This window comes from Leishmania infantum, chromosome 24, assembly GCF_000002875.2.
Source record: "Leishmania infantum JPCM5 genome chromosome 24".
Lineage (NCBI taxonomy): Eukaryota > Euglenozoa > Kinetoplastea > Trypanosomatida > Trypanosomatidae > Leishmania > Leishmania infantum.
In genome coordinates, this window is record NC_009408.2 from 675249 (window position 1) to 703217 (window position 27969).

At 59.8% G+C, this 27969-nt stretch overlaps 11 protein-coding genes across 11 annotated transcripts; all 11 read right to left on the reverse strand.

The window, feature by feature from the left end:
* Nucleotides 1–1009: 1009 nt before the first annotated feature.
* LINJ_24_1810 (conserved hypothetical protein) lies at nt 1010–2182 on the reverse strand (the record flags this gene model as incomplete). The annotated part of the gene is made up of 1 exon (XM_003392534.1): nt 1010–2182. The coding sequence occupies one exon, from the start codon at nt 2180–2182 to the stop codon at nt 1010–1012; it is 1173 nt and encodes a 390-aa protein (XP_003392582.1).
* An 829-nt stretch (nt 2183–3011) lies between these two features.
* On the reverse strand, nt 3012–5228 carry LINJ_24_1820 (conserved hypothetical protein; the record flags this gene model as incomplete). Its single annotated transcript, XM_003392535.1, has 1 exon — nt 3012–5228. The coding sequence occupies one exon, from the start codon at nt 5226–5228 to the stop codon at nt 3012–3014; it is 2217 nt and encodes a 738-aa protein (XP_003392583.1).
* An 895-nt stretch (nt 5229–6123) lies between these two features.
* Nucleotides 6124–6936, reverse strand: LINJ_24_1830 (conserved hypothetical protein; the record flags this gene model as incomplete). Its single annotated transcript, XM_003392536.1, has 1 exon — nt 6124–6936. One exon carries the CDS (start codon nt 6934–6936, stop codon nt 6124–6126), a length of 813 nt encoding a protein of 270 aa, XP_003392584.1.
* Nucleotides 6937–8556: 1620 nt separating this feature from the next.
* LINJ_24_1840 (inhibitor of cysteine peptidase) lies at nt 8557–8910 on the reverse strand (the record flags this gene model as incomplete). Its single annotated transcript, XM_003392537.1, has 1 exon — nt 8557–8910. The coding sequence occupies one exon, from the start codon at nt 8908–8910 to the stop codon at nt 8557–8559; it is 354 nt and encodes a 117-aa protein (XP_003392585.1).
* A 1774-nt stretch (nt 8911–10684) lies between these two features.
* LINJ_24_1850 (fatty acid transporter protein-like protein) lies at nt 10685–14635 on the reverse strand (the record flags this gene model as incomplete). The annotated part of the gene is made up of 1 exon (XM_003392538.1): nt 10685–14635. The coding sequence occupies one exon, from the start codon at nt 14633–14635 to the stop codon at nt 10685–10687; it is 3951 nt and encodes a 1316-aa protein (XP_003392586.1).
* Nucleotides 14636–18237: 3602 nt separating this feature from the next.
* On the reverse strand, nt 18238–18975 carry LINJ_24_1860 (conserved hypothetical protein; the record flags this gene model as incomplete). The annotated part of the gene is made up of 1 exon (XM_003392539.1): nt 18238–18975. The coding sequence occupies one exon, from the start codon at nt 18973–18975 to the stop codon at nt 18238–18240; it is 738 nt and encodes a 245-aa protein (XP_003392587.1).
* A 1146-nt stretch (nt 18976–20121) lies between these two features.
* On the reverse strand, nt 20122–20442 carry LINJ_24_1870 (conserved hypothetical protein; the record flags this gene model as incomplete). Its single annotated transcript, XM_003392540.1, has 1 exon — nt 20122–20442. One exon carries the CDS (start codon nt 20440–20442, stop codon nt 20122–20124), a length of 321 nt encoding a protein of 106 aa, XP_003392588.1.
* Nucleotides 20443–21056: 614 nt separating this feature from the next.
* Nucleotides 21057–22562, reverse strand: LINJ_24_1880 (putative short chain dehydrogenase/reductase; the record flags this gene model as incomplete). Its single annotated transcript, XM_003392541.1, has 1 exon — nt 21057–22562. One exon carries the CDS (start codon nt 22560–22562, stop codon nt 21057–21059), a length of 1506 nt encoding a protein of 501 aa, XP_003392589.1.
* Nucleotides 22563–23444: 882 nt separating this feature from the next.
* Nucleotides 23445–24968, reverse strand: LINJ_24_1890 (putative short chain dehydrogenase/reductase; the record flags this gene model as incomplete). The annotated part of the gene is made up of 1 exon (XM_003392542.1): nt 23445–24968. One exon carries the CDS (start codon nt 24966–24968, stop codon nt 23445–23447), a length of 1524 nt encoding a protein of 507 aa, XP_003392590.1.
* An 886-nt stretch (nt 24969–25854) lies between these two features.
* Nucleotides 25855–26577, reverse strand: LINJ_24_1900 (conserved hypothetical protein; the record flags this gene model as incomplete). The annotated part of the gene is made up of 1 exon (XM_003392543.1): nt 25855–26577. The coding sequence occupies one exon, from the start codon at nt 26575–26577 to the stop codon at nt 25855–25857; it is 723 nt and encodes a 240-aa protein (XP_003392591.1).
* A 555-nt stretch (nt 26578–27132) lies between these two features.
* LINJ_24_1910 (putative lysophospholipase) lies at nt 27133–27969 on the reverse strand (the record flags this gene model as incomplete). The annotated part of the gene is made up of 1 exon (XM_003392544.1): nt 27133–27969. One exon carries the CDS (start codon nt 27967–27969, stop codon nt 27133–27135), a length of 837 nt encoding a protein of 278 aa, XP_003392592.1.

Genomic DNA, 27969 nt, shown 5'->3' on the forward strand with positions numbered 1-27969 from the left:
TCTCTTTGCTCGCGTAGAATGCGGAGTCTATGGGGGAGGAGAAGTGGGGTGGAGGCTAGATGATCTGCGCACACGAATCCACACAAGTTCAAGCCCTCGCCCGCGTGCGTGGCGGAGCGGGAGCAGAGGCTAGCAGGGGAGGGGAGGGGGCAGATACCCGCTTACGTCCCTGAAAGTTTCCTTATCGGTTACTGTGAGTGCCTCTTCCCCTCCTCCCGATGCGACTGTCCTCAGTTTTGTTATTCGTCGTAGTCTCCCCTTGTAGGGGGAGCGAACCAGCCGGGTATGAGGGGGTGCTGTATGTGTGTGTGTTGGTGTGCCGGCTTACGCTTGTGAGGTTGTGCCGGTGCGCTTGCCTGGGCTAATATCGCTTTTTGTTTTGTCCTTTGCTATTCCCCCCTTTCGTGTGCGTGTGCGGGTGGCGCATCGATTCTCTTCTTTTCGGCGCTGCAGATGTATGCGTGTGTGTGTGGTGGGGACAGGGCCGAGGGGAGGGGGATTGAGAGGCAGAGGGAGGACGTGCATGGGGGCGTGTGGTCGCAGTTGGGGGTGGGTTGAGGGGCAAGTCATCGTCATCGAGCATGCACATGTAACGGGGCGCATGCGTATACTTGTCAGCGAGGGCGATCGCGGAAGCAGCGCGGGCCACTTCTTTCCTCCAGCCGTACTCCCCTCCCCTCTTTCCCCTCCGTCGCCAACGGCTGCGCAGGCAATCCATGGGTTTCTGTCCCTACGCTTGGTCCAAGTCGGGTTTGATGGCCATCTTCGACGCAACTTCGCTTCAATCGCGGCACCAGGGGGGGGGGAGGAGCGAACGTGCTGTGCACAAACACGAAACATGTCAGCACAGCATCAATCCGTCCGTGCTTGTTCACAGCATCGATACGGACAGCGAGAGAGCGAGGAAGAAGAGTAGATAAGGAAAACATGCTAGAAAACTGATGCTGTTAGGGAGAGGGAAGGGAGGGAAGAGTCCTCTGTGCATGTGTGTGTGTGTGTGCCCAGCTGCTCAGCTGTTGTTCTTCAGGAGCTTCTTCACCTCTTTGCGCGGCCACCAGTCGGGCAGGTGCGACTGCACCGGCGTGCCATCTTGCAGCTGCAGCCCCGGCACCGTGCGCGTTGCCTTGTCCACGTAGCGCAGACGAAAAAGGCCAATGCCCACTTGGCCACACACGCCCGTCACCTCACCGATCTTTTCCTTAGCAGCCGAATAGAGGGGCTCCCCTACCTCCACCGGCCGCGTCTTCGTGACTGTGCCCTCGTCAGTGATGGCACCCGCCGCCGGTGGGTCCACGCTCGCAGGGCCGAAGTGAAGCGGCACCGTCCGCTTCCGCGTCACGAGCATCACGTGCGTTCGATGCGTGAGCTCCTGCCCAACGTAGCACCCCTTGTGAAAGCTGACGCCCTTTAGAAAGTCCAAGTTACCTTCGAACGGGAGACTCTTGTTGTGCTTGAACACATCGGGCCCCTCGCCGATGCCCCGGCTGTACAGGAGTGTTGTATATGGATCTGGAGAGGAGAACGGAGGGGCCCACGTGGCGGGCACGACGCACCTCCGCAGAAACCAGCTAGGTGGCGTGACGGCGGCCGGTGGAGAGGAGGAGGGAGGGGCCGCCGTTGCAGATGCCGCTGCCGTATCTACTGAGTCTGACGCGGACGTGGAGGAGGAGGAGGGCGGTGGCGGTCGTGTGAATAGCGCATCATTGCGCGGGTCGGGGAAGCACTCTGTGTGCCGCTCCTCCAGCGTCTCTGGGGACAACGGCGTGACTGAGCTCGCCCTCGCGTCACACCCACTCGCGGAATCACTGCTCCGTTGCGCATCCGCGAACGTCTCCTCCAAGGTGGCCAGCACCACAAGCTCTTTGCCGACATCATCGATGTGAACCTTCTTGCGCATCTTCATCTCTGTAAGGTGGTCAAACAACCCAGCTGCGCTTCTCTCATGCACGTCAACGAGGATGGAGGCCTGCCCCTCGTGGACCTGCTTGCACTGGTACAAGTGCGCGTCGCACAGAACGCGGCCGGTAAAGTAGAGAAAGCAGCCGTACATGCTTCCAGCGGGGTGGAGTTCGCGGAGGTCGTTGGTGAAGATGCCTTGCAGAAACTCGTGCGCATCCGTGCCACGCACGCGCAGAATGCGGCGACTCGGCAGTCGACACACAAATGGCACTAGCGGCTTCATTCTTACGCCTATGTTGAGCGCGCTACGAGGGAAAAGGGCGCGGCGGAACAGCAGGCGGTATGATGCGCCTGGACAGGGCTAAGATGTCTCCAACGCCGTCCTCACACGTGCAGAGTGTCCGTGCCTGTATGTGCGTACGTGTAGAGACGGCCCAGGAAAGAAGATAAGAGCACCCCTGTGAAACCCCGGTAAACCTCTCGTTCAATGGTGCTAGGAGGCAGAAAGGGGGCGGACCGTGCGTGTGTGTTAGGGGGGAGGAGGGGGGGGGAGAAGGGGAGAAGGGGAGAAGGGGTGAGTACCTCAGAGGGGGTGACGGTGATGGTACAGCGACTGTGTGGCATGCAGAGGCCCACGCACAAACCGGCGCACACGCCTTCAGCAGGTGGGATGCCGCCCATCTGTTTGCTTCATCCCGTTGACGATGGCTCTTCTTCTATGTCTGTCGGTGCAGCAACGGTTGGCGCGGAAGACGCGGGAAACGAGAGAGCACACATGCAAGACAGATACCCCTCTTCCTCCACTCCCCCAAAAAGGGGCAGGCAGACAACCACAACCCATCATCAACGGCAGCGCCAACAACGGCGACATCGGCGCGCCCGTTTTTATGCTCTGTTTGCTTGGCCGGCATCGCCTCTCCATAGGGCGCCAGCAGCGGAGGGCGTTGAACTGCCCAGCTCCCACTTCCGCGTGCCTCCCTTCTCTTCCCTGAGGAGTGGAGGCCGCGGTTGCCGAAAGCCGTGAGAAGGTGCTGCAGCGGGGGGCTCGCATGCCGCCCTGCTACCATGCTACCCTGTGTCACCTGCCTTCTGCGTCATGAAGAGAAGAGGGGTTACGCCGAAACCGCTTTATCATGTATGATCCCCGTCTCTGACACTGCGAGCGCACACACAGGGCACCGACACTCAAAGCCGTAGTAGTCCTTCAGGTAGCGCCGCCGCGCGGCGGCGGCGGTGGCACATGTGTGCTCCCCAAAGTCTTCGACACGGATGTAGCTGGTGAAGAGCTGCTCACCGGCTTCGATCGCTCGCAGCGCCACTACCGACGCCGCCACAGGCCCCATGGTGGGCTGAAAGAAGACGTTTGGCACACAACTGTGGTTGAGTTTCGTGGCGACATTGTAGAGGGCCACACCAGTGGCATGCAGGGAGTTCTCCACACCGGGGCTCCGCGCTGCCTTTGCCCCTACTGCGGCGTCTGCCCTTCCCGTGTTGCTCGTGTGAAAGAGTTTGCAGAGGCGCTCGAGCAGCATGACCGAGCTCGCCGCCTGTGCGGTGGTGCCGTCTTCGCTGCTAGCCACCTTAAATTCGTCAGTGCCTGCCGCGTCGCTGCCCTCAGCCTTGCTTCGCAGCCACCGACACCACAATGTGTAGAGAGGGCTGGCGACGACGTACATGTGGGCATTCGCGTTCGTCAGCCAATACAGCTGCAGGTACAGCTGGAGGGGAAAGGCTGTAGACTGCGCCACGGCGATGGCCTCGGTGACCCACTTCAGAGCCTGCGCCTCGCTGGTAGTCGCAGAGGGCGACGGCCACAGGCGCTTCAGCGGTGGGTGACGCGGATCAGACGACGACAACCATGTAGAGCCTGTACCGCTCACGCTTGAGGCTGTGATCACCATTGCCATGTACTCCTCTGCGCAGCAGAGGAGCCACCACCATGTCAGTAGGTGCCAGCTGAACCTCAGCAACGCTCGCTGCTCCACGGAGAGGAGCTGCATGGCGCCCTCAGCGTAGCTCGCCAACATGCCCTCCAGCCGGCTGCGGAAGCTCGGGGCGACGGCGTCCTCCAACCACGCCACAAAGCGCTGCGGTTGCGGCAGAGGTGTACTCGACACGGGTGCCGAGGCCAGCGTGAAGCGTAGATGTTTAGCGAGAAGAAGAGCTAGCAGCCAAACCCGCTCGTTGCAGCGACGGGCGACGGAGTGAAGGGAGGAGAGCGCGTCAAGCCGCGTCGGCCACGCCCCCAGCCGCAGGGCAACCGATGGCGGGTGTTGCGCAAAGGTGACGATGGCATCAGCAGTGGGATAGCGGAGCAGCGAGACGAGTGGCGCCTGTGCTGACGGCGGCGCCGTTGAAGCCAACACAGCAGCCACGGCGGAGGGCATACCATCCTCTGCGCCTTCAAGTGCGGCGCCGTTCATGGGCGGATGACCGTGCTGCGGCGAGGTCAGAACAAAGCGCTTTCCCTCCTCGATGAGACTGTGCGTCTCGCAGGCAGGCGTACAGAAGTATACGCAGTGATGCCGCCCTACCACATCCACCTCCGTCACGTACGGTCGTGGGCTTCCAGCGGTGGCGGCTGCCTCGACAGCCGTCTGGACATAGCGCGCTGACAGGGGTGCATCCGTAGGTGTTTCCCCGGGCGCCTGCGCGAGATGCTGCACATTTGCATGGTGGATCAGCTCCCACGTCGATGGGGTAATGCCGTCGTTTATGCTCCTCGGCGAGGTGGCGCCGGGCTCTACGTCGCTGCTCCGCTCCAGCTCCTGCAGCAAGCCGTCCAGCCGGTTGCACTCCTCCCGCAAGAACGCTAGCAGCGGTGCCCCACATCCAAAGCAGCACCGCACACACTGCAGTTGCTCGTCTGTCGCAGCACCCTCTTCAGACATACGGCTATCGCAGCTGCCCTGTTCAACATCGTCGGTGGAGACAGAGGGGGTGCAGTGACCTAGTTTCTGCCGTGGAGAGCTGTCCATTGCACAGGGCTCATGCTGCACGGCGCCGTAGACTTCCATCGCTCCCTCATCAACCGTCTTGCTGACGTCTTTGGCAAAGACCGGTTCGGCCGCGTGGCTTTGCGTCTCAGCTGGACACGTGTTCCACGTCTTGTAAGACTGCGCAAACACCGACGGAGCTTCCCAGAGAACGCGGTCGCCTGCCTGGCAGGGGCCAGTCGCAAAGGCACCTACACCCGTCGCTGCGTCCACCCACTTCACTTGAAGTGGGAAGGAGGTCGAGGAGCTGTCACATACATCTTGATTGCTGCGATGACCGTCGCCGAGGTATGCGGTATCGCCACCGTCGAGAGAGGCGCCGCTGGTCATCATTGTCTTTCGTCTTCTGGTTGCGGTTCAACCTTGTATGCTTGCGAAGCGTGAGCGTGGTTCCACATGCGCGGCGGTGCGCCGACACGGCAGTGGAAGCGATGCCCGTCTTTTATTCCGTCTTCTCTCTCACTCAGCGATGCTTCGACTTGGGCTCTTCACCGAGCGCATTTCCAGCCTTTGGCGCAGTCAAGACAGGCAGAGCGAGAGAGCTCGCCGCGTGCGCTCATGACCGCCTCTGCGCGTCCGCTGGCGTGTGGACGTTTTTCGTGTTTATTTTGTTTCGGCCTCTTTCCTCGCTTCTTTGACGTTGTCGTACACGACAGGCATATGTTGACAGAGGACGAGCAGGAGAGGGGGAACGCGGAGAGATGGAGAGGCAAGGGGCGTCTGCACGACGTGATATACTGCTTGCCGCGTCCGTCTTTGTCGAGCGTCTGCTTGCAGGTCTCTTCACACCTCCAGTGCATGTGGGTCGATACCGGGCGTTGTGGCACTCGGCACGACTCGCTCTGCCAAAAGCGGCACCCTGCGGAGTCGCGTATACAGCGGATGGCATCCAACGTTAAAAAAATGTGTGTATGCGCGCATGCATAGGAAGGAGAAACACGAAGGCACAGAGGTGCCATGTGTCGGCACGGCGAGTCTCTCGCATACAGCCCACGAACGCCTCACACACATACACACACAAAAGTATGTATATATATATATATATAGATCTGCGTGTGTGTGAGTGCGTCTCCCGCTCTTGCTCTTCTCTCTTCCACGTTGGCTGTTACTGCGCATATAACTTCACGTGACGTTTCTATCCATGCGCTATACTCCCTACGTGTGTGCGTGTCTACTTAGGCACAACCTTGGATGTGCCATCAGCATGCCTCCTGCCTGCTTACCCGCTCTATGCCGTGCACGCAGACAGCAGCGTCGTCACGCAGACTTCCAATGCGTGCCACCGGAGCGCCTGCGCCTGCGCCTCCTGCGACTCCGCGCCGACGCACACGCGACGCACGTCGGCACGGGTCATGCTGCGCTGGGCGGCGAGGAGCATGGACTCTGAGATGCCGTAGAAGAGGGCCACCTTCGACACATCGGCAAACGCAAAGGCAGCACCGGTCCAGAAGGGCTCCGTGATGAGCGCAAACGTGTGCGCCTGTGCGGCGCTGTTCGTCAGCTGCACACAGGCGTGAATGGTGGCATCGAGGTCCTTGCCGTCCTGCACCGTAGATGCTACCGCGCTGTCAGCCCCCACATCGTCTGCAAAGGACACGGCAGCAGCACGCGCGCTGCCCGAACGCTTGTAGATAATCACCACGCTAGTTGTCTGCGGCCCGGGGGGGAGCACCTGCAGAATGCGGTCCAAGTTGTGTGAGAGAGACAGAGCAGCAAAAATTTGACGACTGTTCGAAACTCGACGGGTCGTTTGCTGCTGCAGCAGCGGCGGCAGTGATGGTGACGCACTTGTCGACGCTGACGACGGCGAAGATGCCTCCGCGAGGGGAGGAGAAATGGTGGACGATAACAGGGTTGCCAACATGTCCGCACTCGCCTCCACCCGAAACAGCGCCACGGCTAGTTGCAGCGGCGAGATCAGAAAGGCATGGTCCACGACGGCGGCATCGATGTGGCGTCGCTTCAGCTCTGCGTGAATCGCTGCTGCATTGGTGCAGTCGTGGTAGCAGCACACGTTGAAGCTACCTATTCGCAAATGCATTTTGGCGAGGAGGTAAGGAGGGAGAGAGAGAGGCGGGCGGGCGGAGGAAGGCTCCGCCGTCTCGTTGGAGACTCTGCTGTCGATGTGCGGAGCAACAGCGCGTGAACACGCACTCAATCCACAAACAGGCTCGCTCGTGTTGGCAGAGGGGCGGGCGGAGTGGTTGGGGGAGTGTCCAGTGGTGCACCAAGAGATGCGCGTGTATGTGCGTGCGTGTGTGTGTGTGTGTGTGTGCCCGTCTATAAATCTATCGTTTCCTTTGCGGCATGCTGGCATGGAGGGACTCGCTTGCACACAGTCCGCTGTCGCCGAGAGAGAGGGAAGAGGGAGGCAGAGGAAGCGTAGAATGCTCAACAGGATGGGGGCATTTTTCTCATTTCTTCTTATCGCCTCCCACCACGCGCTCATCTACGCGTGTTGGTGCCTACGTTGACGCATGGGTGAGTCCGGCGCACGACGAGACACTGCGGTGCCGTGCCTGTTGCCCTCGTGGCACTACGACACACGACCTGGAGGCCCTTTCCTCCTGTGGAGCAAGCGCAAGAGGACCGACAACGTTGGCAAAGGAGGCGGTGGGTGAGGGGGGCAGGGGCTGGAAGAATCTGCACGACTGTGCCTCCACACCCCTCCCCCTCCCCGAGAGGCTGGGCGGGGGGCTTCGGTGCTCGGATTGATAGCAAGGGCGAGAGACGTGAAATGAGCGATGAAAAGCGAAAAAAAAAGAAACGCACAGACGAACGCACCGGCGCACTGCGTCGACGCGGGCACACGCTCCGGAGTACCCGCAACGAGAGGGGATTACGCACACACACACACACGCACGGACGAGCGCACGAAAAAAAAAGGAAAGCGAGAGATCGTGTAGAAGTATGAGCGGGTGATGAGGGGATGGGGCCGGTGCATGCCGCATACGCCCCGTGTCTGTGCGTGTGCGTTTACCTCGTTGTCAGCGTTGATAGGTTCGCGTTTCTCTACGGCAAATCAGGGTCACGGAAAAGACAAGAGAAGGTACAGTAAGTGCGCTAGAATGAATTTGTTGTCGTCGTCGCTGTAGCGCAGCGCTACGACAGAGAAGAACGCAAGTGCATGCGCATATATGTGTGAAAGAGGGAGGAGGAAGCACCGCATCTGAAGCTGAAAGGTAGAATAGAAGAGGAGCTAGCCAGGTGTGTGTGCTGATGGGCCGGTGGGCGGGCGTAGAACAGGGTTAGGGCGACGAGGCAACAAGGACCGAACGAAAACAGCGATCAACGGACATGATGTAACGTGACGTGCCTGGGAGGTGTGTGTGCGTGTAGGCCCACATATGCACCGGTTGTGCACATGTGTGAAGGCATGAGGGCCGTAAGTCAATCCTTTATACTCGCTCTATCAAGAGCACGACTGCACCGCCGTCTTCTCCGCCTTAACATTCGCTGGCAGCATGATGCACGTCAAACAGAGGTATATGCGGAGGCAGATCAGGATGAGGGAGTGAGGGAGACGTGGGCAATGACAGTCCTGGAGAAGAAGGCCGAGATCACGGGCGCATCGCGACGTGAAGCTGGGGGCGCACACACACACACACACACACACACACACACGTCGTGTCGTTCCTCCGCTTTCTTCCTTTGTCATTGTCTACTCCACGTCGAGGTGCAACGTGTACCTCTCGTTCTCTGGCTTGAGTCCCTCGAAAGGGCGCATGTAGACCAGCTCCATCGTGTGATGGCCCTTTCTCAGCGGTTTCACGAGCACCGTGTAGGAGCCACCAACCCCCACCATAGGACCCGAGACTGGTGTCGGCGTGTACTTGGAAACGACCTCCAGGTGCTCATCGCTAAGCATCTCCTTGCCCCCAAAACCGGCACGCGTCCACATGTAGCCAGTGGTAGGGTTGCCCTTCAGGTGAATCTCGATCGTGCTGCCGACGTGCACGTTCAAGCACTTGTTGTTGTCCTTGATAGTGAGCGGGGCGGTCATTTTTGGTCGCATCTGTGTGTGTATGTATATGCTGCTGCTGCGATGCGAGGAGTGAGAAAACAGGCGAGCGTGAGCAAGCTGAGCGCGCAGATATGCAAACGGAGGGGGAGGGACTGCGCAGACGTTGCCGACGGCACACGAGGGGGAGAAGGCAGAGAAACAGAGGAGTGGCATAGCATGCATGTATCGATATTGGCGCGCGCGTGTGTGTGTATGTGGAGGAGCACGAGAGCAGTGCTCCCAGCGACATCAGACATGTCCGCAAGAGATCGAGAAACATAGGAGCGAAGAATTGTATCTTCAGCGCGACTACTTTCTGCAATACAACATGAGGTCACTCTCCCCCCGGCCCTGCCACATTCCCCAACACCTGGTGCGAAGCAGCGGTGGACACGCCCGTTACAGCCATAAGCCGACTCAATCATCGGAGCACGGCTCCTGTCGCAAACGCTACCCCACCCACCCACCTCACTCCCGCTCCCATCATGCCAGCCGCTACCCGGTGCCTCCCCCTCGAGGTGTCCGACGCTCCCTCCACCAGCGGGCAGTGTGAGGGCTGGGTGGTGGGATACGCTCCAGTCACGATGACACTTCGCCCACCATACGGGTGATGTGAGCGTGCTCATTGTCGTTGGTCGCCCCGATGCCACACCATCCAGGGCCTGACCCTGCCACTCACCACAAGTCGTTCACTATTAGGAGGGATAAGAGGGCTGCGTTGGCTTCCTCCTTCACAGAGAGTGGAGGCACTGGGCCCTGAGATACCACGCACGGAGGTGGCCGGCATCATCAGGTATGAGGAAAGGACATGGGGGAAGGGGCCGAGGCAGATGCTGCCCGAGGAATCTTCCTTGCGCGCACGCGCTCACGTATTGCCCTCACCGCCAGTGTGGAAGGATCACCTTGAGGGTCGAGAGACAGCAACGTATCCGCCTTGTGTCGCAGTCGATCCCCAACTACGAAGTGCATGGGAAGGGAGGCTAGCGTCAGCTTGTGTTGCAAATACGTTGGTGTGGGTGGCACAGACTGGAGAGGAGGTGATGGTGGGAAGCGGCTGGGTAAAGCGCGCGCACGCGCACGGGTGCAATTATCGTTGTTCTGTTCGATGAGGAAGGCACTGAAGGCAACCGGCGCACAACAGGGTAACACACACACACACACACACACAGCCCAGACTTGCACGCTCATATGCAGATCCGCGCCGTCGGATATCGGCGTCTCTCTTTCTGCTCGGAAGTTCGTGTGCTGCCTGTGTGTAGTGGGCCTCCAAAGGGCACCCTCTTCCCTCACGCCCGCGCGAAAACCACAACAGGCCCCCGTGCACACACCGAGACGAGAATAGACAGAGAGAGGCAGTACTGGAGAAGAAAAGCGAACGGGCGCGGCGTGGTGTGGAGGCGCTAAGGGAGGGGGAGGGTAAGGAAGAGATCTGTTTTTGGTGAGGAGACGCATTCGTTGCCGATGGGACAAGCACTGATGCACATGACGCCACCTCACACTGCTATACACATCAGCCGATCTCTCCCCTGCACACATACACACACACACACACGCATAAATACAGAGGCAAACGTAGACACATAACACGTGCATGGCGACCCTCTCCCCCGCTGATCGGCGTTCTGCTTCCTACATCACGTCATCGACCTCTTTTTGCTAAGTCGGAGAGAGAGCGCGCGACACCACACACGCGCGCACACACACTCCGATGTGCCACCCGCACTCATCACTGCCACAGCCGTAAACATCGTGCTTGTGTGAGAGGGAGAGATGCTTTTGCTTGATTTTACCAGCCGCACTTTTCCATGTTCGCGCCGAGAATGGCACGAGTCGCGGTTGTTAGCGGGACGTAGCCGGTGGCGTGTGGGGCGCCGCTGGCACCCTTCGAGCCCACCGGCGGCAACGCCAACTCCTTCAGCGCCGCCTGATTGGACACAAGTACGTAGACGCGCACGTACGGCGTCGTCGTCGCGTCGTCGTCGCCAGTGACACTGTTGCCCCACGCACTTGCTGGCACCTCCGCGCAAGTCGTCGAGCTCCCGTCGAACTCATAGCCCTGATTGATGAGGATGCCTTTCTTGTACTTGAACGTAGACGTCTGTGTGGCGTCCTCGGCCACAGCGTGCTTGTTCAACCGCACCTCGGAGGAGATGACCCCGTTGTCACCGTCTTGGCTGTCGCCCGCCACCAGATCATGCATGCGCAGAAATAGCGGAATCGCGGAGGCCGGAAGCATCGCCTGATTCTCCGTCCCATCACCGTTGCGCCGCACTTTGCCAGTGAGAAATCCGTACAGGTCATCCTGGAGAAAGCGACGCTCCTCGGCGAGGGTGAGGGACTGTGGCCGCGACGGGGCCGGCAACCGGGACGACGGCGAGCTGGGGCTCGTGCTGCTGCAACCGTCCGAGGACGAGCGCAGGTGCCGCGGCTGCAGGCTCAGCATGGCCATACCAGCTCGCCCCTCACGCCCTGGCAGCTCCACACCGTACACGACGGCTTCCTGTACCCCGACGCGCGTTGTGTGGATGGAGTTGAGGGCGTTGGACACCTCAAGCGTGCTGACGTTCTCACCCTTCCAGCGGAAGGTGTCACCGATGCGGTCGACGAATGTGCAGAAGCCGAAGCGGTCCATTCGAATGAGGTCGCCAGAGAGGAAGTAGCAGTCGTTGTGATGCGGCCACAGCACATGGCGAGCGACCTTGCTCTCCCGAGCCGCCTCATCCTCTTCCTGGTCGGCTGGCGCCGTCGACTTCGCCTTCGTGCCGCCGCTGCTGTTGCCGATGGAGGCGCCGTCGGCAGCAGCAGCGGCGTGGTGGGCCTTGTGGTATCCATCAAAGCGGCGGAGCGCGAACACGTCGAAGCCCTCGATCACCTCGCCCACCACCTCGCCCACCTCGCCGACGTCGCAGTGCGAGCAGTACCCCGTCTTGGGGTCGCGGTATACCTGTTGCGTCTCCTCATTGAACCGCAACACACGGAATGGGAAGAGGGGGATGTACTGCATACTGAGCCACTCGATCGGGCGCGGGAAGCGCGGGATGTGTCCCACGATGCCCGGCATGCCAAACAGGTTCAAGAGAAAAATGTTGCCCTCGGTGGAGCTGTAGAACTCAACCGGGTGCGCGATGTTCAGGCGACGCATGCACTCGAGCCAGATGTCCTGGCGCAGTCCATTGCCGAAGGCGTACGGCACCCGCCATGCCGTGCGGTTCAGCACCGCCAATGCATCCATCTCCGTCGTCGTCGCCGCCGTCTCCGCCGTCGCGCCAGAGGAGGGCGGCGCGGCCTGGACGGGGGAGTGGCTGCGCTCGTACAGCACAGCGTACCGCAAGACCTCGCCGATGTACTGGACAACCGTGACGTGGTAGCGCTGCAGGTCCTTGCGGAACTGCGAGGCGCTGAACTTGGTGCGGATAATCATGCGCACGGTGGGCACGGTGGCGGCGAGGCGGGTGTGGCGCGGCGCACAACGGCGTATTTGTGCCCAGGCATGCTGCTGCTCCTCCAATGCGTGCAAGAGATGGCCAAGGCAGAAGACGCTGCCGACGGTATGACACATGGGCAGGCAGTTATACAATGTGATGAGGCGGCGCTCGTTCTCGATGGCGGCGAGCTGCGCCGGCGTGTAGAGCCGCTGCTCCACCGCGGAGGCGACGAAGTATTCCAGCCCGAGGACTGCCGCGAAGAGGCGAAGGCACCACAGGGAGGCGCTCCAGAGGGCAAAAAGGGCTGCCTCGACGATGTTGCGCTCGCGGCACGTGAAGTCCAGGGACTCGATGCCGAATACGTGCGGCACAGTCGGGCAGTGGTATTGGATGCTGCTCGCGACGCTAGGCATGCCAACCTTGTCCGTCTTTTCTTCTGGTGTTTCCCGCTTGCCGGACGCGTGCAGCTGTGTGAGGGAGGTGTGAGGAGAAGAGGAAGACTGCTGCTGCTGTTGTGGCAGCCCAGGTGCTGACGCTGCTCCAGCTGCTGCCGGGTGCGCGGCCACGTAGTCGACCTCGTTCATCTGCTGCACAACGGTCTCGGCAATCTTATCACGGTAGTACAAGACGCGGGAGAGGAAGCCGGTCGCGAAGAAGCGCAGGTGGCTGAACCGTGCGGCCTTGGGCAAGCCCGATGTGCCGGAGGTGTAGATAAAGAGGATCGGCTGCGTGTGGTGGAACCGGCGAAGCAGGCGAGAAAGGATGGAGACCATCTTGGTCTTGTAGTGCTGCAGCTGCTTTCGACTTTTGACTGAGCCGGCGGCTGTCGCGTACGGCTCCGCACCGCCATTCTTGGCGGAGGAAGGTTTGCCCAGGGCCAGCATCGACTTCCACGACGGCGGCGGGCGGGAAAGGATGACGTGCATGAGTAGGCGCACGCGCGGGCTGCTGATGAGGTAGGTATGGCGCATCTCGCCTACCGTGAAGTCCGGGTTGGCTTGCGCGCGCAACAAGAAAGGCTTCACCACGTCGTAGAGATCCAGCGGCGGCGTGGATGGCGGGGCCACAAAACTGTCGCCGGCAGACGGGTTCGCTGCCTTCAGCGACTTGGCGTCGCCGTAGGCGCTTGCGTTAAAGGCCCGCAGAAGCTCCTCCATTTCCGTTGTCATGGCACTGGATACGGGCTGCCCCGCAGCGTTGGTGCTGCGCCAGAGGTAGATGCGCTTCACATGAGGCGGCACGTGCAGCTCGAGTTTTGACGTCACGCCCTCGGCGTCGGCGTCGTCACTCGTTCGGCTGCAGAAGAGAAGAGGCACGTAGGCGACGTCCATCACTATCATGACGCTTCCCGAGCACTCCATCGCGTGGTAGAGCATGGTGTTGCTCGCCAGATTCGTGTTCAGCAGCGCAGTCCGGCAAGGGCGGTAGGTGCCACGCTCTGTCTTGGGCTGCTCGCTGTTGCTGTTGCGGTAGAGAACGTCGAGGAGGGTGTGCAGCGGCCCACTCCGCGCTGCGGCCATCCACACCGCGTTGTATTCCACCGAGTTGGGCAGCATGAGCGCGAGACAGTCCGCCTCAGTCGGGCGCGGCGGCGGCGGCAGCACCGGTGCTGCTGGCGCGGCGTCGGCTATCTTTGACTGCTGTTGTGCCCTTTGTCGGTCTTGTCCTTCGTGGATCCACAGGAGGTCCCACGCGATGGCCTCACTGAGCAGCGTTATGAGGATAACCAAGTCGCGGTACGTGATGGTGGTTGGGTGCCCGGCTGCCACCACCGAGGCATACGTGGCGTCGGTCTCGGAAAGACGAAAGACAATGCTCTCCTCACTAGCGTGGCTGCTCTTACTCGGAACCGCCACGCCGGCGGCGATCTGCGCGTGGCGCTGCTTACAAACAAGAATGTCCTGATGCATGAATCGCTGGAGCAGCCGCACGTCGACCGCCTCGCCGTGTGTGATGGCGGCGAGTGAGTCGAACTTGGCCAGCAGCTCTGCCAGGAAAAGTACTGGGTCGACGGCGCCGCTCGCCTGCGCGCACAGCGGGGCGATTCTTTTGGTAGTTTGACCAGTCGACGTCTGTGTCGAGCTCTCGGCGTCGGGCCCCTCGAGGTAGATCGGTCCGTCCTCTGGTGCGGCGATGTTGTAGCGCCACGCACACGTCGCCTTGTACGCGACGAGCTGGTACGGCACGCAGGCGTGGCGTGCCTGCACCGCCCCGAGGGAAAAGCCGAGCTGAAGGTACGCGCCAATGGTGCGCAGGGCGTACTGGATACCCAAGCACCACTCTAGCATGCCCTCTGTGTTGACGGTCGACATGTTCTGACGATGGGGGAGAGAGAAAAAGAGGTGGGGATGGGGTGGGACTTGGTGCTGTGCTGCTGAGGATGAGCGTGTGCGGCAGCAACAACACAAGGCGCAAAGGTTGGGGGAAGGGGGAGAGAGAGAGGGAGAAGCTCAGCAGCTCAGTGCAATTAAATACATACTGATGCTTATCTGCGCGTGTGTTGTGCGCGTGCTTAGGAAACTATATGTGCCGCTTATGCGCGCGTGTGAGTGAGTATTTGAGTCAGTGTGTGTGTGTGTGTGTGTGTGCTGTATCCGGCGGGCGAGGAGGAGAGCAAACAGCAGCAACAAAAAAAATGAGAGCGCCCTTCTCCGCAAAACGCTTATTATGCGATGGGCACGACCACTAAGACAGAGGGCACGGATGGGAGTGTTGCAGACACACACACACACACACACACACACACAGGTGTGTATCGACAACGAAACAGAGAAGTACGCGCACGACAGAGAAAAGCTAGTGGGCGCCATAGCACGGAGGAGGAAGACAGGAAGGAGGAGGAAGAGATGGAGGTACGCCAAAGAGCTGGAGTTGCGGACGGGGGGCCTGAATGGGGTGAGGGGCCAACACCGCGACAGCGCTGCCCCCCTCTCTCATGAGTAAAAGCGTGAGCGCATTACCAGCACGTCGAAAGGGAGAGGGAGAGAGGAGAAACGACGACAGCGGTGGCGGCGGGTTCTGCGTGAACCACTCGCCCCTTGTCTTCGCGTCTCCAAGTGTGCATGACAGACGTAAGAACACAGCGCAGGAAACAGGAGGAGGCACACACGGGCTCGACTGCACATCCGCCTTGGCGGTGTTCATGCGACGCCAACCTCCCCCCATCCCTCCGCTCTCCTCCCCAGCCGGGCGACAACAGGGCAGTGACAATATCGTTTCTGGCTAAGTTGTTCTTCCCTCTTCTGTTAATACTCAATCAAACACCATTCTGCAGACACGCGCACGCTTATAGAGGTGTGTACAGACGGCGGGGCACACCCACGCACATGGACATGAACGCCGACTTACAAAGATACACGAGAGAAAGAGAGAGAGAGAGATCATCACGGAGAAGCCACGGCATACACTCGCACCGAGATGGAGTACACGCTTATGGGTGTGTGCACATGTGCGAGTTCTTGCATGTATGTCGTGCGTGCTTGCGTGTCTATTGAAACTGGCGGTCGCAGCGATGTCGCGAAAGGGGCGGGGGAGAGGGAGGAAGGGGTGTTGGTGGTGAATGGGTAGGCGAGGCCACCTCGGGCAAGCTGGTGGACATGCGAGCACGTGTGTCTGTGTGTGATGATGCTTCCACAAAAGAGGATAGACGAAGAGGCGGCTTAGAGGAGAGTGGGAGAGGGAGGGAGGTGGCGCAGAAGGCTGGCACAATACACAACTGTCCCCGCTTCCTTCTCGGCCAATGATCACTGCTCTTCTCTTCCTCGACTTGCGCCACTTATGCACCCTCAAGACACCCGCCAATCCACACACACACACACACACTCGCACTGGTTCGCCTACTGGCCCTCAATTCTCACATGATTCCAACCCACCGCCCCACTCTGCGGTACGAGACATTGGCTTCGAGTTCCCGTCTTGCGCATACGGATATGTTTTGCCTCACCGTGCCCCGCCCCTTCCGCTTTCTTCACACACGTCTTGCCCATGACTTACTGGTATGGCTGAAAGCCGCCGGACGGATTGCCGCTTTGTGGCTTCGGTGCACCGCCACTCAGGCCGCCGCCGCGACCACCACCTCCACGCGCACCGCCGCCACCGCGAGCACTGCTTCCGCGACATCCACGGCCGCGGTAGCCGCTGGCGGCTCCAAGCATGGTCATGAAGGTGGCGAGCGCCTGGAACGGCTCAGCACCGCTACGGCCACGACCACGGCCAGCACCGCGGCCACCGCGGCCCGGCTTGAAGTTGGACCGCTTGTGGGTCACCTGTAGTTGAGTGAGGAGAGAGGGAGAGGGAGAGGGAGAGGTAGGAGAGAGAAGTTGTAAGGAGAGGCGGAGAGTGAAAATGAGGAGGTCGAGGATGTTGGTACAAGGTTGGAGAAGCTATACCTGCAGCAGCGGGGGGGAGGGTAAAAAGGGGGAGGGGAGGGAGGGAGCGGAGCATGCGAGGAGAGAGGTTGATGAGGTAGCGTGAGAGGACACAGAGAGGGAGACCAGAGAGCAAACAAGGACAGACAGACAGCGAAAAACACACGCAAGGGAAAAAAGACAGGCAGGGACGAGAGAGAGACGCACGCGCACATACGTACACAAATACATAGCCAGGCACACACACACACACACACACAGGAAAGGTACGCACATATACATATAGATATATAGATGTGCATATATGGATGCATATGTGGGTGTGTTACGTACCCGCAGTGTGTGGCACCCCTTTTTTTGTTGTCCCCTTTTTCTTATGTCTCTTCGCATTTTTTGCTGTCTGTGCACTTTTCGCGTGCGTGCCTGCCTGCACACCTATGCCATACACATATGTACACATACGCATATCTGCATGTATGTATGGCATAGGCGTGTGTATATACGTGTGTGCATGTATGTATGCATGTATGTGTGTATATGTGTGTGCGTGTGCGTACTTTGAACGGCACTTCTTTTTTTTTCTTTGAGGGGTGGGGGAGGGACTGCAGTCGCACTTTTCGTTTTGTTTTGCGTTTCTTCTGGTTGCTGCTTGTTGGCCTTGCAGGAGTGAGGGCGCGGTGAAAGTGCGGACGTGCTCGGTGATCTTGGTGAAAGCAGTGGATGGCCTACATACACACGCGCACAGAGGAAAAGGAGCGGAAGGGACAGAGAGAGCGAGGGAAGGAGGAAGAAGCAGCGGTTTGATCTGGGACTCATGCACGGTTCCGTATCCCGCCTCCCCAACCTCACTCGCTCTGCTCTCCTCTCACTTTCTCGCCTCTCTCGCTATGTGGATGTGTGTGTTCGCCGCCACCTCATCAACACCTCGATCCTCTTACCACCACAACCGACGCGACCCACGATCACCATCACACCTCCACGCACGCGTGCTTTTTCTTTGTCTCATCCTTTGCTTTAGAAGTTTTCGCTGTGTGTGCGTGTGTGTGTGTGTGTCTCCTTGTGCGTTTGTTTTGCAGTTCACTCGTCTAGCGGTGCGTATGTGCCATGATGACTGCACACCGTTCCGCGGGCGGGTCGCATCCTTTAGCTGTTGCGTGTCTGTCTGCCTGTCTGCCGTCCAACGCCCCGAATTCCGCACTGATCACCTGCACACGCACACACCTGCATCGACACTATTCACATATACAGTCGCATGCACCGACTCCACACCCACCCCACCCCACCCCACTGCGCACACACGGACAAATGTGCATGCGTGCATAAGCAGGCTTTCCTTTTAGTTAGGGGGAGAGGGGGAGGGGGGGGGAGGGGTAGAAAAGAGGGCGGGTGAGGATGGCCAGATGTGTGAGGGAGGGAGGGTGTGCATGTGGGTGCTCCACGTGCGCTGTCTTCGATGCCAGAGTGCGGGCACACGTGCACGACCCCTCTGACCAAAGACAGCACGCCAGCGAAACACACCTCCATTGCCACAGACGGACACACTCCGCTCACGCGCACCCCCTCCACGCGCGAGGCCGCTGCATGGGCTTTAGAAGCTTAACCGAAGAAACCTGCAAGTAAAAGATAGGGGACGTACTCACGCATACAATTATAGTGCTGCCCTTGAAGTTGGCGTTGTTCTTTGTATCGATGGCCTTGCCCATCGCCGTGTAGTCGGCGAATTCAATGTAGGCGGTGCCCTTCGGCTCCCCTGTCGCGCGGTCCTTCAGCACCGTGCAGTTGAGAATGTTGCCACAGTCAGCGAAGAACTGCACTAGCTCCTCCGGCGTCGTCGCCGGGGTGCCGTCGGTCCCCCTTGGCAAGTTGCCGATGAAGATCGAACGGCTGTCTGTGTCCTTGGAGAAGCTGTGAATGATTGGCGTTGGTGCACAGGCTTGCGCGGCGGCCTGCCCAGCGCTACCTATGGGCTGCTGCTGCTGCTGTTGCTGTTGCTGCGAGTAATCAGGCTGCTGCGGTGTCGGCATGAAGGGACTGGCATTGACGTTGAAGGGGTTGGATGGTTGCTGCTGTGGTTGTGGAGGCTGGGTGTGGAACAGCTGTTGCTGCTGCTGTTGCGGCTGGGCCGGGGCTGTCTGGCCAAAGCCAAATAAGGAGGCAGGAGGCTGCTGCGACAGCTGCGGTGCCAGCTGCTGCTGCTGCTGCTGCTGCTGCTGCTGGCGCAACTCTGCATCTTGCGCCAACTCTGCCTCGATGCGCGCTATCTCAGCAGACAAGTCGCTGTCCATTGTTGGGAGGTAGGATGCAAGAGAAGCGTAGCGGCTTTGATGGTTTCTCTGTAGACTGCCTTTATGCTCTCAGGTGAAACAGCTGAGCGGAGAAAGGTTGAGAGAAGAGATGGTGGACGCCGTAGCAGTTGGCGTGTATCTGTGCAGAGGTTGCACATACGCGCGTGGGTGCGCGAGAGGTGGAGAGAGGGGATGAGGAGTAAGGAGTCGCTATGTAGGAAAGCCAGTCCAGATGCACTGCAACAGTCGCCGCGGCGCGTGAGGAGCAGATGGCCAACACGCAACGGCGACACAGATAGGAGAGCTGCGCCGAGCACTACGCGGGCGGTGGCTGCTCGGAGAAAGCACTCACTCATTCCGCACGCAGACTAACGCGCACCTGAAAAAGGGAAGAGGAGAGGAGGGGGCCCGTTCTTCCGCGCCTTCCCCTCCTCACGCACACGTACGCCAATGCCCACCGAGGGGAGGGGGTGCAGAGATGGAGGGCAAACGCGCCCACTTCCACTTTAACCGGCGACTGTTGGTGTCGAGGTTGCTGGCAAGATTGCGGAGGTAGGGGAGAGTGTCGGCGAGTGTGTGCACTCCCTTCAAGATATTTACATAGACCTTTCCACGGCAACGCCGCACGCAAGAAGATGATGGTCGACAGGACGATGGGATACGCAAATACAAACAAAAAACAAACAAACAAAACAGTAAAGGCATCAGCAACGTCACGCACGCACGCACGCAGGCGCCTTCATACGAGCAGCTTCACTGATACAATGATGAAAGGAAAGGAGAAAGGCGGGGGAGGGAGGGAGAGCCTGACGAATGTCCTGACAGCTCCCCCTCCCCCTCAGTGGGACATAAACGCGCGGACCAGCACGACCTATAGAAGCGGGGCACCTCTAATCCCCGACTCCGCGTGCACATTTGCGTCGACAGAAGAAGGGGCGAGGCACTGAATAATCGTAGAGGGGTCTCACATAGATGTCGGAGAGCGTTAGCTGAACATATAAAACGAAACAGACGTGGCTGACCCCACAGACGTGCGCACGCCTTCGACCACAACCGCGTTTGATACCACCCTCCTTTCCTGCAGGGTCATGCAAAGGTCTCCAGGTGCATGTGTGTGTGTGTGTGTGTGCGTGCCTCTCTGTATGCTTAGAAGCCCTTAGCGGTCTTCAGCGCCAGTGCGTCCACTTCCGGCTCCTTCTGCTCCGGCGGCGCCGGGGGGAAGTGCTGCTGAATGAAGGCAATGTACGCCGGGTCGGAGTTCACAATGGCAAAGAAGGCTACAAGGTCGTAGCCGTCTGCGCTTACCTTTCGCACCGCTTTTTTCGCCTGCAGCTGCTCCCAGGACAACCCAGGGATGGCGCCACAGATGAGCTGGTCCATCATGGCCTCGCTTACCTTAGGCTGCCCTTGCGCGTAGCTAAGAAAGGCCGTCTTGACGCGCTGCGTCTGATCCTGAGTGAGACCCATTTTGTGTGCGTGGGCAGAGGGAAAGCGTCGATGTACGCGCGCGCGTGTTTGTGTGTAGGTCTGCTAGTGAGCGCTTTTATTAGCGTTGTGTGAGGCAAATCCACTTTTATGTCGCGAAGGAGGGCAAGCAAGCCGTATGTGCCGAGGAACACAAGGGAGAAAGAGGAGGAGGCGGAGGGTGGTAGTCATGGATAAGAGAGGAAACTCGCAGCAGGTATCACGACCACCCTCCATCACCATTCTCATCATCACCATCCGTGGCGTAGAGGATGGGGCGCATGTTCCCCTCCCGCTTCGCCGCACGCAGAGAGAGAGAGAGATGCAGAAGAAAAATGACTAAGGGATTCAGCGAGGCGGCCGCAGCGCGCCACCCTCCATGGCCACGAGGCGCATCATCGCTTTCTCCCCTCCTATCCAACCACCCACGCACCACCTCTGTGTGTGTGTGTGTGGCGCGTCTGTGAGTGTCTTCACGCGTCATGTTCGCGGTGCTGGTTGCTTTGCTATCTGGAGCTCGAGTGCGTCTGTGACCATCAATCTCTGCTTTCCGCACCCCTGGATGGGTGCGCGCGCACACACAAACAGACATGCACGCATACAGGACTGCGCGCTTCCTATTCCCACTTCATGTACGGCTTCATCTTGTTGTGTACCCACGTCATCACCTGATCGCGCTCCGCCACGTTGCAGGCCGTCTTGGACAGTCCGGCTGGCTGATAGCGCGTGTTCATGTAATACCCGCCGTTCTTGAAGTCGTCCCGCACGCAGCAGTTCACTACCGTCTGACTCCCCTCCCACGCGGTGCGCATTACAAGGATGTAGAGGTAGTAGAGATACACGAAGGTGCCGGAGAACGGGGTGCTACGGTACAGGTTTGTGATGACGCCCCCTGGTGAGCAGGCGCAGCAAGTGAATCGTGGCTCGATGTTTACGGTTGCCGTGGCGCCGGCAGCTTCAGTGCCGCTGGCCTGTGAAGCTGCAGCGACTTCAACAGCGGCGGCATATCCGGACCTGCGCGACGCAGGCTGCTTGTGCCCACCACGAGTCCCGATTACCTGCTGCTGGAGCGTCAGCCTCGAGGACACGCTACTCTTCGCCGGCTTCGGGTAGGAGCGGAGGGCCAGCTGCTGGGCGTGGAAGATGTTGCCGAGCTTTGTGAAGCCGTACTGCTCCAAGCCGTCGAACTTGTCTGCGACTCGCGGTGACCATACGCCACGCCCACTGAGGTACGTCTGCACGACGTTCCCCTTCACGCCCACGTGCGCACTGCATGCGACGTAGACGATGCGGCCGTGCGCCGCCTCCACGAGCGGGAGCAGGCCCTCGGTGAGTAGATACGGGCCAAGGAAGTTGATGGCCAGCTGCATGTCATCGCCAAAGCGGGTCGTCACGTACTTTTCCTGCAGCACTCCCGCCGCGTTCACTAGTATGTCGATGGAACGGTTGCTGTGCCGCGCGCGCTTGCAGTACTCCCGCACCGCGATGAAGTCGTCGAGGTTCAGCGGCTGCAGGTGGATTTGCTGATCGACGCTGTTCTTGGCGTGGCTGCGCACGTACAAGAGCGCCTCCGCGGCGTGCGGCGAGTCCTTGGCTATAATCGTGATGTCCGCCCCCATCTTTGCCAGCTGCGCCGCGGTGGCCTTCCCGATGCCGCTGGTGCCGCCGGTGAGGACAACATGCCGACCAGTCAGGTCCTTGGTGCATCGGTTGCGCCTGCCGGCTGCCATGAGGCGCGACAGCACGAACAAGGCGGCCATGAACAAGCACTGCACCTCAAACGGAATCACCGGCCCCGAGGGCATGTGGGTAACAATGTAGCCCAGGATACAGCCTGCCGGTATTATACCCATGACCGCACTGTCCCGCATGATGGTGAAAGTGTGGCGGCCATAGTGGTAGACGTGTTCGCCCTCGAACATTGAGACGTGGCGGAACATGCCCGGGAAGAGCGGCTTCTGCTTCACATGCGAGATCGAGCGCGGTGACGGACGTGCAGAGCGCAGTTTGACTCGCTGCGCCGCCTCCCCAGAGCCGCTTGCTGTGGTTGCCGCCACGATGTCGTCTGATGCTGCCTTCGAGACAGCGGACGGAGCTGACGGCGCCGATGGAGGGGAGGCCATGAGCGAAGATGCCAACCCACGTGAACCCTTGCTTATCCAGCGCCGTATCAGGGCGAGGGCGTGTGTGTGTGCCAGCCGTTGGGAATGGGCAATGACGGTGGTGCGGCGAAAGCCCTCAGTGCAGCTGCAATGAAGACGGAGCAGGACGGCGGCGGACTGTGAGTGTCGGGGCACCACTCGCGGCGCAGCTGCTCCCACGGCCAAGGATGCGCTCGTACAATACCGATACATGCTGCGCCTTGCGTTTCCACCACGTCGAACGTCTGGCACACCCTTTTCTCCTGCGTAGGTGCGCGTGAGTGATGGATATTGAAAGAGAATGCGAACGGTGCACACATACGCATGCGCAGACATGCACAAGCAACGCTATCCACGCAAGAGTTTCAGGAAGAGAGGAGACACCTAGGGAGCAACGTAGAGGATATACACGCACATACGCCCTCCTCCCCCCTCCTCCACACACACGAGCACAGGAGATGGTAGATGCGGGTGCGAGGGGGGAGGGGGAGGGCGCAGCGAGGCGCGCCCACATTCACTACTCCTTCCTTGAGGTGAGTATGTGTGCTCTCACACGCGTGCGGGCACGCGCACGCAGAGCGAGGCGGAATTGGTGCACAGCACTTGCCCCGCCGCCTCCTTTTTCCCCCTCCTCATGCCCAGCGCTGCGGATCTAGCATTTGACCATCTTCTTCGTGTTACTGCTCTTGTTGTGCTACTTAGCCACTCGTACAAAGACGCTCTGGCGACAACCGCCCCGTGATCAACCCTCACCCACTTTACCTTGAAGTCCATCAGCACGCCACGAGAACCAAAATAACACGTACACATGGACATACGCACTGACCCCCCCCGTACTCCAACGCATCCATCGATGGGTGACTCTTACTCCGGTTGTACAGTGTAGTACTTGGCAATCGTCTTCGCCATAGCCCAGTGCACTACATCGTCGCGGCTCTTTGGGTCTTTCGCGCGCTTGCTGAGCCCACTTGGCATCAGCGCACACTCGGCGTAGTAGCCGCCGTTCTCGATAGTGTCGCGTACGCAGCAGTTCACAACAGTTTGGCTACCCTCGTACGCATCCTTGATCCACAGAGACCGAAGCGTGCGGGCGACGATGCTGTTGCCGAGAAACGGGTTCACATTTGCTTGCTGCAGTGAGGTGAAGCAGAAGCCCGGGTCGGCGCAGCATACATCGACGGGGTGCAGATCGCTCTGGCGGTTCAGCGGGATGCCTTCATAGCGGCGGTTCGCAATGGACTGAGCATGGTAAATGTTGCCGAGCTTCGACGCACTGTAGCAACGCGCGGTGATCTGCAACTCGTTCGGCCCCGGCAGCAGCATCATGCGCTCACGCACCACGTTCCCTCTGGAGACGCCGTTGTGTGAGGCGCACGTGACGTACACGATGCGGCCGCACCTACGCGATGACTTGCGCAGGGACGGGAGCAGCGCCTCGGTGAAGTGGAACGGCCCGAGGAAGTTGACGCCGATGTGCTCCTCAAACTTCTGCTTCGTCACGGTCGGCTCCTCCTTCCACACACCCGCGCAGTTCACGAGGAGGTCGATGCGGTCGTGCGTGAGGGCCTTGATGCGCGCGGCAGCTGCCATCACCTCCAGCTGGTCCATGTAGTCCATGGCGATGAAGGTGACGCGGTTCTCGAGAGGCTCACACTCAGGTGAAGCGGAGGAGGACGCGACCGTCGCGGTTGCAGCCGGCGCACCAACGAGGCAGTTTCGCTGTAGGAAATCCATCGTCTCCTTCTCCTTTCCTGAAGGCGCAGCGATTATGACGTGGGCGCCCATATCCAGCAGTTGCATCGCCGTGTAGAGGCCAATGCCGCTCGTGCCGCCTGTCACGACGCACGTGTAGCCGGTCATGTCCTTGTGAACCTTGTTTCTGCGTCCGTGTACGCTTAGTCGCTGCGCCACAACACTGGCCGTCGCGTAAAGACCCGCCTGCACTGGGTTGAGGTACGCCGACAGTGCGTAGTAGCAGGCGTAGAGCACCAGAGGCAGCCAGAGGCGGCGGCTGTGCAGCATGAGGTAGCTCATGTGCGAAGCACTGGAGTACGAAGGAACGTCGTCAGCGCCGCAAACGTACGCGGAGGCTTCTGCCTTGTTGTCGCTGAACTTGTGGATGCTGTCTGCTGCTGCTGATGCTGCCGGCGGCAACATTGACTTGACGGCCTTGTGCCTTCCTGCTGACGGAGCGGACGTGAATGAGGAAGAGAGAGGTGCGCGTGCGGCGCCTGCGGAGGACCTACGTGTGCCAGTCACCGAGGCCGCTGATGATGAAGACGCATTGCCGGAAGAGAAGAGCAGACGGCGCGCCGTGATATTTAACGGGGCAGCGACCGAGGCTGCCGACATCGCCACAAGGCGGCCTCTAAGACCGAAGTGAAACATGGAATCGTCTGTATGCCTGTCGCTGTGCCGGTGCAGGGGGTATGCAGTCGCACCTCCTCAACTCGTCCTGCTTCCTTTCGATGCTGCCTCTCCTTGGCAGTGCTCTGGATGGCTTTGCGGTGATGTGTGCTTGTTTGAGCGTGCGCGTGGGATTGGGGTGCGGGAAGAGAGCAAAGACAGTCAGGCAACACAAGCAACAAGTCGCACTCATACGCTTAGAGCTGGCGATGACAGCCCTGCGCCGCGCCCTCCTCCTCGGGGAGAGTAAGGGGGTGAAGGAGGGGGGGGGCAGCGACATTATCATATGAGCCGAAGGGGCCTACTCCAGTTGCGGCTCCACCCAAGAGCTACCTCCCCTCAGCTGTAATCGTCTCTTCCTTTCATGTTGCCTGCACTCGCTTCTCTTATCGCCACGTTGAACCTCAAGGAAGCGGTGGACGTTCGATGAGAAGTGCTTGCGTAAGCACCGAGGCACGGGCAACTAGCGAGAGCGATGAGACGGGTGATCTGGAAAGGGTACCGATAGAAAAGTGGATAAGCGGGACAAGATCCACGTGCCACACACACGAGGGGCACAGAGAGAAAGGGAGTAGGCGCGCTTCGTGTGTGTGTGTGTGCGCGCCGGTATATACACGTATCGTTGTAATGCAGCCAGCGTGCGCTGCCGACATCAAGTGAAGCAGTGCGACCTCCCCAACACATACCAAAGGAAGACAACAACGACAGCAGTACCAGTATGCATCACTGTCCGTTCATTGGTCCCCACCCCCACCCTTGCCATCAGCAGCAGCCCCAATCACGTGAAGCTCAGACACGGAGCACGAAAGAGGAGCGGGAGGGGGGGGGAGGTGCATGAGTGGACATCTCTGTGCCCTCTTCGCCTCTTTCAATCGTCATCGTACTCGGGCCGCGGCGCCAGCTCCCACTCTGGCCGCCGCTGCACCGACTTCACGTTTTGGTTCTTTGCCGTCCCGTTGTAGTCGCCGATCTTCTTGGCCACGTTCTCCTTGGTTACCCCTGGCTCGTCGAGCCACTCCGTGATGTAGTCATCACGCGCTTTGGCCATCGTGTCGCGCTGATCCTCGTACGAGTACTCGGCCCAGTACTTGCGCTGGCGGGGGTCGAAGTATTGCGGGTTCTTCTCTTCCAAATTCACGTAGGCGGCCTTCATGCGCTTCTGGTACGGCATCTCCTGGTGCCGCATCGAGTTCTTCTCCACCGGCACACCGACGCGCAGGTCGTAGCGGGACTTCTCCTCATATGACATGTACATGCGGTTCTTCCTGTACCATTCACTGTGCCCCTCCTCCCCCGGCTCCGGGCCCCACTCCTCTGGCCAGCCGAACTCCGGTGGTGGGGTGAGCCCCTCCTTGTCCTTCTTCCAGTCGTGCAGATGGTGCAGCTTCTCCGTCTCCGTCATTTGCTTCTTGGGCTCCAGCGACCGTACCGTGGGGCTCTGCATCTGGTCCTCGTAGTACCTGTATCGCGGGGCGGGGTCGTGCTTTGGATACATATCTTCGAAGAAACGGTAGCCACCGCCGCTGCCTTGGAGGAGCAGTGAGGTGAAGTTAAAGGCCGCTGCTGAGCATCGGAGTGGCGTGAGTCGCATCGTGCGACACGAGGATTCGCGCACCTCGGCACGCCTTTTTCTATCTGCCGTGAGATAATGCGAAGCGCAAAGGGCTCGGTGAACATACAGCCACACGCACGTCACGAGTGCTGTTCTTCTGTGCGCCCGGTTTCCTTTCGCCTCTTGCGGAGGCTTGCGGCGCCCCTGCACAGAGTAACTTGAGGATAGAGAAGGGAGAAAGGGGGAGGGGGAGTGTTCGCATATACACGAGTGGCCCTTCGCCTAGTCTCGCACGCGTGCGATGGTGAGTGTGGAGATGGGCAGGGAGTGAAAGAGAGGGGCGTCTGTGACTCCAGCACATCCTTCTTAATTGGTTCTATAACATTTTCTTGTGCTCTTTTTCCCTAGTCTAACCACCACGGAACTGCGGAGGGGCGATCCGCCTCCCTCGCCGTCCCCACGGAGGCGGCGCTGGAGGTTGCTACATGCTTCCAGAAACGATAACAATCACAGACTCGGACAACGTACGAGAACACAGAAATACACATGCACACACCTACTGCGCTCCTCTGTTTTTTTTTTTTCGGAACTCACTTAGAACTTTTCCGGCAGAACGCGAGATAAGAACGAGGTGAGGTCGTTGATCTCCTGCGGGAGGGTGGAGTGATCCATGTCGTACTCCAGGAAGCTGATCGGGGCGACACCGCCGTCCTTCTCCAATATCTCCTTCGTCTCCTTCGCGGCGGAAATGGGCACAACGGGGTCTTGACGGCCGTGGAACATGGTGATAGGAACGGCTTTCTGCACAATGCGCGGCAGCACATCCGTGCACGCAGCTAGGTAGCCGGACATGCACGCGATGCCAGCCGGGGCGATGTGCGCCGTCAGCCCAGTGCAGAGTGAGACAGCCGCGCCCTGGGAGAAGCCACTGTAGACAACACGCTGCGGCGCGATGCCATACTTCTTCGTTGCCACGTGGGCGATGCTACGCACATAGTCGCAGGACTGTCGGACGGAGGCGACATCCTGCCGGCCGCTGAGCAGGCCGCTGTTGCACATGTCTATGATGTCGTACCAAGCAGGCATCGACATGCCGCCGTTGATCGTCACGCTCCGTGACGGGGCGGTAGGCAGCAGAAAGAGAAGGTGAGGCAGGCGGCGCAAGAGTTCGTGGCCGACGCTCTCCCAGCCGTAAGCGGAGTCGCCCAGACCGTGAACGAGGGTGACGACGCCGGTCGGGCTCTTGTTACCGATCTCCAGCAGCGTGCCATAGCGGAGGCCGTGAGTGATGGGGGTCGAGTCACGAATTGCCTGCAGCTTCTTCTGGAGATCGCCGTGCTCGATGCAGTCGGCGAAGTCGGTGACGGCGTACAGCGTGCGCAGCTCCTCCTTAATCTGCGCGTTCGTGAGCTGGTCGATCGGCACGGTCAT